Raw genomic sequence first — 13,018 nt, forward strand, 5'->3', positions numbered from 1 at the left:
GGATGTAACCGATTGGTGAGAGTTGCCGTGTGCAGACGAGAGAAGCTAAAAACTGAGATGTGATGTCAGACACTTTCTGCTTCCCGTAGTGATGCAGAGCCAGAAGCTTTGAAGCAGCAAACATGGACTGGTGTGAAAAATTACGTGCGGAACAGGATCACGACTCTTAAAAGAAAGGGTGGTTTGTAGGGAGACACAAACACTTCAACACTTTGCACATTATGCTCTTTTCGTAAGAAATTGAGCTAAATTAAAAGAAATGAAGATAAAGGTGTAGACATTAAAATTAAGAGACGCTCGCGCTGTTTGCATACTTTACCACAGCTGAAGTAGAAAAAATGCATTATTTTCCAAATACACAGATATTTCAGAGACATTTTCATTCAATACATGCACTGCTTAATACAGTGTCTGTTTGTACAAGAATAAAGTTCAACATAAGCCTAAATACCAACGTAAAGAGGGAGGAGAGAATGTAAAGGGGACGTAAAGGACGTAAAGTAGGAGAGCATGTAAAGGGGACGTAAAGAGGGAGGAGAGAATGTAAAGGGGACGTAAAGAGGGAGGAGAGAATGTAAAGGGGGACGTAAAGTAGGAGCATGTAAAGGGGACGTAAAGAGGGAGGAGAGAATGTAACGGGGACGTAAAGAGGGAGAAGAGAATGTAATGGGGACGTAAAGAGGGAGGAGAGAATGTAAAGGGGACGTAAAGAGGGAGGAGAGAATGTAAAGGGGACGTAAAGAGGGAGGAGAGAATGTAAAGGGGACGTAAAGAGGGAGGAGAGAATGTAAAGGGGACGTAAAGAGGGAGGAGAGCATGTAAAGGGGGACGTAAAGGACATAAAGTAGGAGAGTATGTAAAGGGGACGTAAAGAGGGAGGAGAGAATGTAAAGGGGACGTAAAGAGGGAGGAGAGAATGTAAAGGGGACGTAAAGAGGGAGGAGAGAATGTAAAGGGGACGTAAAGAGGGAGGAGAGAATGTAAAGGGGACGTAAAGAGGGAGGAGAGAATGTAAAGGGGACGTAAAGAGGGAGGAGAGAATGTAAAGGGGACGTAAAGAGGGAGGAGAGTATGTAAAGGGGACTTAAAGAGGGAGGAGAGTATGTAAAGGGGACGTAAAGAGGGAGGAGAGAATTTAACGGGGACGTAAAGAGGGAGGAGAGAATGTAAAGGGGACGTAAAGAGGGAGAGAATGTAAAGGGGACGTAAAGAGGGAGGAGAGCATGTAAAGGGGGACGTAAAGGACGTAAAGTAGGAGAGTATGTAAAGGGGACGTAAAGAGGGAGGAGAGAATGTAAAGGGGACGTAAAGAGGGAGGAGAGAATGTAAAGGCGACGTAAAGCGGGAGGAGAGAATGTAAAGGGGGCGTAAAGAGGGAGGAGAGAATGTAAAGGGGACGTAAAGAGGGAGGAGAGAATGTAAAGGCGACGTAAAGCGGGAGGAGAGAATGTAAAGGGGGCGTAAAGCGGGAGGAGAGAATGTAAAGGGGACGTAAAGAGGGAGGAGAGAATGTAAAGGGGACGTAAAGAGGGAGGAGAGAATGTAAAGGGGACATAAAGAGGGAGGAGAGAATGTAAAGGGGACATAAAGAGGGAGGAGAGAATGTAAAGGGGGCGTAAAGAGGGAGGAGAGAATGTAAAGGGGACGTAAAGAGGGAGGAGAGAATGTAAAGGGGACGTAAAGAGGGAGGAGAGAATGTAAAGGGGAGGTAAAGAGGGAGGAGAGAATGTAAAGGGGAGGTAAAGAGGGAGGGGAGGAGAGCATTAGGCTTGTTGGACTTCATGCAGCGCTGCAGAACGATCAGCGGCTAACTTGAGCAGTTCTTGACGGTTAGAACTTGTGTCCGACTTCAGACAGCGACGCCCGTGACTGTGCCATAAGGCAACAGAGTACAACTAGAGTGATTGGAGAGCAGGAGGACTCAGCCAGAGCAGATTCTCTAGAGCGACTCACAAGCTCTGATGATGACACAGCTAATCCACGATTGGCAGAGTACACCGCTTGACAACGATCACGTGTGTTTCATGTTTCTTCTCACACCTTCAGTTCCACTAAGGATCACATCTGTTCTTTATAACAGTAAAAGCTCTTTTCATGTAGTTGCGATAAATGTTTATCAAAATAAAACAATGTAGACCCCACTTCACTGGTATTTAGGCTTACTTTGAACTTTATTCTTGTACAAACAGTAGTGCATGTATTGAATGAAAATGTCTCTGAAATATCTGTATTTGGAAAATAATGCGTTTATTCCACTTCAGCTGTGGTAAAGTATGAAAACTTAGCCTGAGCGTCACTACAGGAAGCAGAAAGTGTCTGACATCACATCTCAGTTTTCAGCTTCTCTCGTCTGCACACGGCAACTCTCACCAATCGGTTACATCCAGCCACAGCCCATGTCCAGCACAGCTAATATAAGGGATGAATAGAGGGAGTAAAAGTAAAGAGGATGAAAAGAGGGAGGTGTAAGCGGGTAAAAAGAGTGAGGAGTAGAGTTAAAGAGGATAAAGAGAGGGAGGAGTAAAGAGGGTAAAAAGAGTGAGGAGTAGAGTTAAAGAGGATAAAGAGAGGGAGGAGTAAAGAGGGTAAAAAGAGGGATGAGTAGAGTTAAAGAGGGAGGAGAGAATGTAAAGGAGGAAGTAGAGAGATTTTGAAGAAGGGTGGATGGAGGAAGTACAGAGGATAGTTGGGCACTGAGAATCATTCCCACCTCCAAGTTAATTGATTTTTCATTGTTGTTCTTTAAAAATTTTTTTTTTTGAAGTTCTGTCATTAACTGCAATGTGCACTTTCAACACAATGTGTCCAAGACTGTTAATATTAAAGAGTCATTTAATCGGAGTGTGTGTCACCTGAGTCCCCATAGAGTCGTTCAATTGGAGTGTGTGTGTGTGTCACTTGAGTCCCCAAAGAGGCATTTAATCGGAGTGTGTGTCACTTGAGTCCCCAAAGAGTCATTTAATCGGAGTGTGTGTGTCACTCGAGTCCCCAAAGAGTCATTTAATCGGAGTGTGTGTGTCACTCGAGTCCCCAAAGGGTCATTTAAGCGGAGTGTGTGTGTCACTCGAGTCCCCAAAGGGTCATTTAAGCGGAGTGTGTGTGTCACTCGAGTCCCCAAAGGGTCATTTAAGCGGAGTGTGTGTGTCACTCGAGTCCCCAAAGGGTCATTTAAGCGGAGTGTGTGTGTCACTCGAGTCCCCAAAGAGTCATTTAATCGGAGTGTGTGTGTCACTCGAGTCCCCAAAGGGTCATTTAAGCGGAGTGTGTGTATCACTATTTTTATTTGTATAGAGTTTTTTTTGACAATTACTACAGAAGAACATGCCTAATGTCTTATAACCCCAGTGTGTAGCCAAAGATGACTCTGGTGAGGAAAACTCCTTAAGATGTTTTTGTGATAATGATTAGTTTACAGTCGATGCCAAATTAACTATGGGAGGGATGCAGATTCGGTCAGTGAAAGGTTCTCTGCCATGAAGTGAAGTCCGTTTTATTTCTATAGCGCATGATACAATACAGATGGTTTCAAAGGAGCTTCACACACATAAAATAACTTGCAAATGTCAACAATTATGAAATGACTAATGTAGAGCTGTTTTGCAGTTGAAATTAAAGACAATAGTGTTATTATTCAGCTCAATTCTGTTCATCTTTTGCTTCTGATAGTCAATCAGTCAAATCAATAATATTTCTGAATGTTAATTGTCATTCCCCAACTGAGCAGCCAAAGGCACTTGATCTCAAGCTACAAATCAGACAAAACATGTAGGCTACCCATTTACAGTGATCTTGCTGAAAAGAAGAAACCCAGTTTACTCTCTCACACCTGTATCTTTGCACTAGCTTGATTTCACTGTCCAGTATTGGAACTGTGAATTGTAATATTCTACTTCTGTCTTCTTAGGATAAATAATATATACCATCTCAACAATGTCCTGAAAGTATACCTTAACCAGAGTTTGTGTATCACCATGGTCCTCAAAGTATGACTTGATCAGAGTTTGTGTTTAATGTCCCCAAAATGGACATATAAAATAATGTCCCTAAAGTGAAGGTAAAATGTCAGGTCTTTAAGGAAGGCTTTTATTGATAAAATCAAGTGATATTTGTGATGACAGCTTCTCCAGAAGTGCAGTCATATCTTTCTTTAGTCTCTAGACCCTTCAGAAAGGGGTGTCCCTAAAGGTAGGGTTTCCAGTCATACGTCCTCACATTGTGGTTAAGTAGGTATGTGTGTGTGTGTGTGTGTGTGTGTGTGTGTGTGTGTGTGTTTGTGTTTGTGTGTGAACAAATATTAATTCAAACATGCATTGTCTAAAGTTGTTTCTATAGTTCATATTCATTCATTAAAGTTTGTAATGTTTTGTAGAACATGAACATGTATGGAGTCATTTATTAGAGGTCTGAGACTGACAGCTGTCTGTTCTGTGTGTGAAGAGCATTTACATAGAGACACTTTGCATGAGAGAGTTTATAGTGCTGTGAGTTTAACACTTCATGACTGAGAGCAGAACAGAACACAATCTTCATCATCACACAAGACACAACAACAACAATGAACAACATCATCATCCTCATCTGGGCACTGACTCTCTGCATATGTATTAGAGGTAAAAAAATATATTATTATTATTATTAGTAGTTGTAGTAGAAGTAGTAGTATATTATTGACAATGAATATTACACATAGATCCTGTTCTTTCTAACTCTGTTTCTAGGTTTCAGTGGGCAGGTGACTGTGACTCAGACTCCCTCTGTTAAAACAGTTCAGATTGGTGGTACAGTCATTATAAACTGCAAAACTAACACAGTAGTGTATAATGGCTGTACAGGTTCATATACTTGTATGGCCTGGTATCTGCAGAAACATGGAGAAGCTCCTAAACGCTTGATTCATTCAGCAAACCAAAGAGATTCAAACACTCCATCTAGATTCAGTGGCAGTGGATCTAACAGTGATTTCACTCTGACCATCAGTGGAGTCCAGACTGAAGATACAGGAGATTATTACTGTCAGAGTTTCCACTATCCAAACAGTAAACATGTGTTCACACAGTGATAAAGAGTCGTACAAAAACCTCCGTCAGTCAGAGTCACAGTGACTGCACTGATACAGCTGAGAGATACTGCACCTGCTGATGAACACAATCACACACAACACTGATCAACACAAACACTAATAACATGATTGCATTACCAATCAGAATCTTGTATTTCTGAAGAGAATGAATCTGTATTCTAACTAGTGTATATTCATGCATAGCTATGTCATATGATATAAATATTGCTTGTTTTGATAACACAATTCTCTTTCAGTAAGAAAAATAAAATAACAAAACAAAACAAAACAAAAGTAATATAATTATTGGTCAGCATTTATCATTATTATTGTGCATAAGTGTTTGGGTGGGCTAGCAATGCAATTCATTCTGAGGTAATCTTAATTTTTAAGGAGTAATATAAAAATGTTTCCTTCTTCTCCAAAGTCGAGATCTTCCAGCAGATGCCCGACATCTCCTTTGTGCAGAAACTGCTTACCTTACCTTCTACGTTTCGAGGTAGAGTTGTGGAGTTAGTGATGCTGTGAGGTGTTAGTGCACCTGTCACTCACATCTGTTTTATAATATTATTGCCAAACTTATTTATTTATAAGATATGGTTGTATCTAACAATAATAAATCATAATAACAAAAAACAAATATCATGGGTTTGCTTCCATCATGAGATTGTATACACAGATAAAAAAAAGCACAATGACAATGAGGTTAAATATTTGAATAATTCTTTATTAATGCGTTTTTTTATGAAGCAAGAGGGATGAAACAAGATAATTAAATTTAACCATTAAACCACTGAATTTGTTACATCTTAAGTGTCTCGGGGGGTTAAAAGTAACATAACAATATTGAGGGCTTAAGAAGAACATTTGCCCTAGCCCCTTCCACAGCACAACAACAACAACAACATCCCTTTAACAGGTTTTATTAACAGCTTGGAGAGTATAAATAATTCTCAAACAAAAGAATGTAAAATTAAGAGGGAAGCAAAAAAAACTTCAGGAGGGGGAACAATGCAGAAAATAACAAACGAAAGTATTTCTGGGTTGGATTCTTTCTAAATCTGTCAAATGAAAGAAAAAAAAAATCCTTAAACCAGAATAAAAACGTCTAAGGTTATGTATGTAACCCTGGTTCCTCGAAGGAACGAGACGCTGCATCGAGAACGTTTGGGGAACGCGTCCAGCGTGACGTCTCTGAATAATGTGTATAATCAGTCCAAAGGAAGGGCGAGACGTCATAGGCGGGTGACGTCAGAGACCAGGAAGCATAAAAGCATGAGCGGCGAAGCCGGTAATCAGCCTCAAAGGATGAAGCAAGCGCCGGCCAGAGATGCCGGAAGTGTGGCACTGCGATGCAGCGTCTCGTTCCTTCGAGGAACCAGGGTTACATACATAACCTTAGACGTTTCTCTTCAGGAACTCGAGCTGCGTCGAGAACGAATGGGGAACGAGAATGCCCACGCCGCCAGACTTTCAAATCTCTGCCTAGTGTGGAAGAGCACAGCTAAAGCAAGACAAGGAGAAGGAGCCTGACAGAAATCGGGGACAACCCGTCCAATGGCCAAACTTCAGAAGGAGTGAGTCTTGACCCCCAGGCAGGGGCGGTAGAAACGTAAACTAAACATTGACTCTTGTTCAATACTAATAAGAAAACTGTGTCAGTGCATTCTCTTAAAGTGACAGTCTTTATATTAATCGAACAGCAACAACAAAGAAATCACTCACTACTCTTGATTAAAAAGCTTTTTTTTTACTTTGATAAAGAATAATCTTTAATTTATAGTCCAAAATGCAGTGCTGTTTTACATTTGATTACTTTATTCAATTTCTGTACCTAAAAACTAATGCAAGACCTACCTAAAAAAAAACCTGGAAGTCAGTTTATTTTATTTGTATCTTTACTCTATTGTATTTATTTGTGCTGTTGCTTGTAGTTAGAATATTCTTAATAATATGATAATATATATATATATGTTTTTTGAGAGTATAGTTTTTCCATAAACATAGCACAGACATCGGTACCGAAACCGTGACTCTAAAACCGTGAAACAAACCGAACTGTGAAAAAGTTGAACTGTTCCACCCTAATGGGGTCACCTCATCTATTGACTTGATTGCAAATAAATGCACAGACACTATTTAAACTGAACAGAGATGATGACATCACTGAATTCAATGATGAAATGAAAGCTTTAGCCTAAGTTCTGCCAGGAAGACTCAATTACTTCCTCACTAATTACCTTCCTCATTATCCAATCATGTCTTTATACTTTGGTATAAAAGATCGTACTTAAACATGTTTGAGTTCACAGATGCCGACGTGATAACAACCGCAGATTCCGACACGATTGTCCTTGCTCAAGCTATCGCGTTTATTGATTTACTCGCTATAGTTAAGTTGTGTCCTGCAAACTATAGCGAGTTTGACGTTCCTCTAAGATGTACACGAGATCGCTGGCTTTGCTCCGTGTCGCGGTAATTATCTGCGGTCATTCGTGTCGGATGATATACAAACTTTGGCTTTTCTCGGCAGAGGATGTGAAACATTGGCGGAGTTCGCGTGCTTTCCAGGGTTGCCAGGTTTTCTCAAAACCGTCAGTTACTACTAAAAATAGCCCAATCACGTTCAAAAAGGGGTTACTCGAAGAATTCACATTCTAGGGGCTATGTATGACATTATTGGGGTCACCTCAAACCCCGGACCGGAATAGCAACCCGCAGAAAAAAAAAAAAAACACCGGTCTTGGCAACGCCGGTGCTTTCCGAGATGTCGCTTCAGTGCTGCTTGGGTCTCAACACCTGAAAGGATTTTGGTCTCAATCAACAAATATTTCATCCGTACGCACGTGAACCTGCACGAATGAAGTCTCTCCGGACCAGCAGACAGAATCAAGGCTGCCGGTCTCTTTCGGCATCTCGCCTCCATTACTTCATCAATCTACAACATTATAAGTATCATTTTGTTCTATGCACTTGTGGCGTTCGGGCATTCACTTTATTCTCTGCAAGGCTTTATACTCACACGTTCAAGATAAAGCACTGGGCGTTTCGTGCTTGTTTATCTAGCAGACTCGCACTGGACGCTTTGGACCCTTTCATTTGAGTCGTAGGTAAGATTCGGCTCAATGCTCAGTAGGCATCTTAAGTCCATGTGACACGGAGTTGCTGCTGACTTATCTCCAGTTTAAACTGATTATTAATTAGCGGGCATGGTTTGTTTGCGCTCCTGGTCTCCGTCTCACTCATAGCAAACTAACAGCTAGAGGGGTGTGCTAAGGAGGTTCTGCACATGCTGTCAACCTGACGTCATCAGAAAAACTATGCATTACAGAGTGGAATGTTCAGATTTCGATAAAGATTACGAAGACAAACAATGATTAATTGTTACATCAAGATTAGCAATGTGTGCTAGTAAGTTTAAGTCAATTTCGATTTTATGAGGACTTTAAGCTGCAATCTAGGCTTGTTTATTTCGTGCATCTACTGGTCTTGGTTCATTCTGTCTCTCATATCATCGACTTCAGTCTTACTCGGCTGTTGCGGCCTTCACATTATACTTTCAGACAGCCGTGCCCCTCAGTCAACCCGGATCCTTCAATCTGCCTCCGTTAGCAGACATAATACTAAACTAAACGACCTGCATATGTCAGCTAGAAATCACATTTCTAAATGCGTCGCTCCCTCTACACTAAAGCCTACACGTCTGCATGGTCCGCTTCTAATGTTTTTTCCTTCCAAATCTCCGTTTTACCTTTTCTAATTTCAACCGTTTGCTCCTTCTCGTCTTTAATTTTAAAAATCGCAATCTTAAAATTTCTCCATTCGCAGACTCCTTGTCGGCATCCAAATCTACGCTAAGTTTTATAAATCCTAATTTTCAAAGCCTTTTCTGGATATTCCGTTCGATTACTACTTAAGGGGTTAGCTAAATCTCCCAACAAAATTAAAGACAAACATCTGCTATTACCATGCCATATTGCAAAAATTGATTACTTCCATCAGCTATGGCCTCCCTTCTAAGTACCTCAATATTCTCTCGAGGCAGTGTTCATCTGCCTTCTACGGGTCTATGCGTCCAGGGGAATTCACTTCAGGAACTAATTAATTCGATCCTGCTCGTGGCATTCCTTTTCCGATCTACGATTCAGACCTAAATTCTTCACACTCTTCCTTAAGCACTCCAAACCGATGCGCAAGGTTCTGGTGCTACCTTAACAATTTCAAAAATCAATAATTCTGTCCCTCTCAGCCACGGTGAAATTCCTTAAAATCCAGCCTAGAACTTCTAAAAACGCACCGCACTTTACTTTACCTAACGGAGCACCCGTTACCAAGGCCTGTTTTAGAACTCACTTAACCGCTGTTCTCAAGCTGCAGTCTATCCCCCTCTCTCTATACCAGCCATTATTCAGAATTGGGCCAGCTACTTCAGCAGCTGAACGAGGAATCTCTACGTCCGCTATTAAGATCATGGGCAGATGGTCTTCCTCCGTGTTCGAATCATACATCAGACCTGACCATTCTCGAAGCTCAGCAAGCTCTCCTGTTAGAAATCAGGTAAATTCATGCAATTACTGGTGGTGGTGTTACTAGCGGTATTTAATATTAAAAAAAAAAAAAAAAAAAAATTAACACTATCTGTATGGCCTATTGAGGCCTGTCTGCGTCTGGCCTATCATGGCTATTTCTGTACGGTCTACCAAGGCCTGTCCGTGTCTGCCTAACGTGGCTATTTTTCTGTGCGGTCTATCAAGGCCTGTCTGTGTCTGCCTATCGTGGCTATTTCTGTATGGTCTATCGAGGCCTGTCCGTGTCTGGCTATCATGGCTATTTTTCTGTATGGTCTATCGAGGCCTGTCCATGTCTGCCTATCGTGGCTGTCTGCGTCTGGCCTATCGTGGCTATTTCTGTATGGTCTATCAAGGCCTGTCTGTGTCTGCCTATCGTGGCTGTCTGCGTCTGGCCTATCGTGGCTATTTCTGTACAGTCTATCGAGGCCTGTCTGTGTCTGCCTATCGTGGCTGTCTGCGACCAGCCTATCGTGACTATTTCTGTATGGTCTATCAAGACCTGTCTGTGTCTGGCTATCATGGCTATTTCTGTACGGTCTATCGAGGCCTGTCCATGTCTGCCTATCGTGGCTGTCTGCGTCTGGCCTATCGTGGCTATTTCTGTATGGTCTATCGAGGCCTGTCTGTGTCTGCCTATCGTGGCTGTCTGCGTGTGGCCTATCGTGGCTATTTCTGTATGGTCTATCGAGACCTGTCTGTGTCTGGCTATCATGGCTATTTCTGTACGGTCTATTGAGGCCTGTCAGTGCCTGCCTGTCGTGGCTGTCTGCGTCTGGCCTATCGTGGCTATTTCTGTATGGTCTATCGAGGCCTGTCCGTGTCTGGCCATCATGGCTATTTTTCTGTACGGTCTATCGAGGCCGTCTGTGTCTGCCTATCGTGGCTGTCTGCGTCTGGCCTATCGTTGCTATTTCTGTACGGTCTATCGAGGCCTGTCTGCGTCTGCCTATCGTGGCTGTCTGCGTCTGGCCTATCGTGGCTATATCTGTACGGTCTATCGAGGCCTGTCTGCATCTGCCTATCGTGGCTGTCTGCGTCTGGCCTATCGTGGCTATTTCTGTATGGTCTATCGAGGCCGGTCTGTGTCTGGCTATCATGGCTATTTCTGTACGGTCTATAAAGGCCTGTCTGTGTCTGCCTATCGTGGCTGTCTGCGTCTGGCCTATCGTGGCTATTTCTGTATGGTCTATCGAGGCCTGTCCGTGTCTGGCTATCATGGCTATTTTTCTGTACGGTCTATCGAGGCCGTCTGTGTCTGCCTATCGTGGCTGTCTGCGTCTGGCCTATTGTGGCTATTTCTGTACGGTCTATCGAGGCCTGTCTGCGTCTGCCTATCGTGGCTGTCTGCGTCTGGCCTATCGTGGCTATTTCTGTACGGTCTATCGAGGCCTGTCTGCGTCTGCCCATCGTGGCTGTCTGCGTCTGGCCTATCGTGGCTATTTCTGTACGGTCTATCGAGGCCTGTCTGCGTCTGCCTATCGTGGCTGTCTGCATCTGGCCTATCGTGGCTATTTCTGTATGGTCTATCGAGGCCTGTCTGTGTCTGGCTATCATGGCTATTTCTGTACGGTCTATTGAGGCCTGTCCGTGTCTGCCTATCGTGGCTGTCTGCGTCTGGCCTATCGTGACTATTTATGTATGGTCTATTGAGGACTGTCTGCGTCTGCCTATCGTGGCTGTCTGCGTCTGGCCTATCGTGGCTATTTCTGTATGGTCTATCGAGGCCTGTCTGTGTCTGCCTATCGAGGCCTGTCTGTGGCTATTTCTGTATGGTCTATCAAGGCCTGTACATGTCTGAAATAAAACTTATATATATATAAAAAAAAAAAAAAATTCATTTAAACATAGGCATATGAGGTTAATCTAACATTATCTTACTGATCATGCTAACTCTCTCTCTTTATATCTTCCAGGAACCTTAGGATTCACAACTGGTTTGTATACTTTCATCTATTTATTTTGGGGGGGAAGGCCACCCCGTCTGGTGGTTCATAATCCACCTATTTTTGGGGGTCGGCTGCGCCCCTGCCTTCGTCTCCAAGCAGGAAATGCAGGTCCGCTACCCTCGGATTACGAACCATGGACGGGGCCTTCCGCCAAAGAAATTTATAATTATGCTTGCTGAGTTGTCAATAAATGTATGCTTCGTACGTTTTATCTCCCGAGTCTTTCTGGTAGAAATGAAAGCTTTAGCCTAAGTTCTGCCAGGAAGACTCAATTACTTCGTCACTAATTACCTTCCTCATTTTCCAATCACGTCTTTGTACTTTGGTATAAAAGATTGTAGTTACACATGTTTGAGTTCACAGATGCCGACGTGATAACAACCTCCACCCTCCCCACCACCACCAGGATGGTCCTGTCCTTACCTTCCAGGGGGGGTCGGCTGCGCCCCTGCCTTCGTCTCCAGGCAGGAAATGCAGGTCCACTACCCTCGGATTACGAACCATGGATGGGGCCTTCCGCCAAAGAAATGTATAATTATGCTTGCGGAGTTGTCAATAAATTTATGCTTCGTACGTTTTATCTCCCGAGTCTTTCTGGAAGAACTGCCTTTTACTATCATTTTGCATTATTGACACACTGTTTTACTAATGAATGTTGTTCAGTTGCTTTGACGCAATGTATTTTGTTTAAAGCGCTATATAAATAAAGGTGACTTGACTTGACTTGACTAATATTTACATAATCATTTGGCAGACCACGCTTTCATTCAAAGCGACTTTCAATAGATAAAATCTATTAAATTTATATATATATATATATAAAACATGTATATAATGATAGATGTTTTAAAAGAGCATCTTAATGACAAACTAGCACACTGTTATACAGATGAAGATACAGTATTTTTTTAGTGCCAAAAAAAATTAATTGACCAGAAATTGATTTTCCATTTATGTAGCCTAGTGTACAATGCTTATTTATTTTGAAGGTGATGAAGGAAGCAACAGTAGCACTAGTTCTGCTAGTGCTCCTGCTGTTGAACACGACATTTCAACTTTTGAGTCATAGCAGGAACCTTCAGGTAAAGTTTAAGCTATTAGCAAAACTAAACATGGCTATACTATTTTTTTTTTTACTCATAAAAATATGTGCTTTTATGATTTATAAGGTTATCAGTAGTAGGACTGTGATCATTGGGACATACAATTGATGGCTGAATAATTTATATAGATTATTGAAAGTGCTTATTTCATATTGCAGAGAAACTCGATGTGCAGAGTGAGAGCGAGGGGGATTTAGGGAAAGATGATAGAGAGTGAATGCCTTGATGCTTCTTGATACTTCATTTGATTATTTTGCCCGTCCACAGTCTAAGGATTTTGATTTATTTTTTAAATATAACCCAATTCAAACAACTGAAAAAGCCAAAGTGTTTAGCAGT

General features: G+C 42.1%; 1 protein-coding gene and 1 long non-coding RNA gene across 3 annotated transcripts; both read left to right on the forward strand.

Moving 5' to 3' along the window:
- The first annotated feature begins 101 nt into the window (after positions 1-101).
- LOC132133628 (uncharacterized) lies at positions 102-5,317 on the forward strand. Of its 2 annotated transcripts, XR_009429185.1 has the most exons (5): positions 102-486; positions 1,709-2,538; positions 2,606-2,827; positions 2,929-4,610; positions 4,719-5,317. It is a non-coding gene; the product is annotated as an uncharacterized LOC132133628 (long non-coding RNA). The 2 variants fall into 2 exon arrangements; XR_009429184.1 differs by having other exon boundaries at positions 1,709-2,827.
- Positions 5,318-9,817: 4,500 nt separating this feature from the next.
- Positions 9,818-11,369, forward strand: LOC132133482 (uncharacterized). Its single transcript, XM_059546329.1, has 2 exons — positions 9,818-9,921; positions 10,377-11,369. The coding sequence occupies exons 1-2, from the start codon at positions 9,899-9,901 to the stop codon at positions 11,206-11,208; spliced, it is 855 nt and encodes a 284-aa protein (XP_059402312.1). The 5' UTR covers positions 9,818-9,898; the 3' UTR covers positions 11,209-11,369.
- The last annotated feature ends 1,649 nt before the right edge of the window (positions 11,370-13,018 follow it).

Source organism: Carassius carassius, chromosome 50 (assembly GCF_963082965.1).
Source record: "Carassius carassius chromosome 50, fCarCar2.1, whole genome shotgun sequence".
Classification (NCBI taxonomy): domain Eukaryota; kingdom Metazoa; phylum Chordata; class Actinopteri; order Cypriniformes; family Cyprinidae; genus Carassius; species Carassius carassius.

Coding starts and splice junctions, on each gene's coding strand:
- LOC132133482 (XM_059546329.1), top strand. CDS start 9,899: ATGGTCTATCGAGGCCTGTCCAT. Junction 9,922..10,376: donor GTCTATCGAGGCCTGTCCAT/GTCTGCCTATCG, acceptor GAGGCCTGTCAG/TGCCTGCCTGTCGTGGCTGT.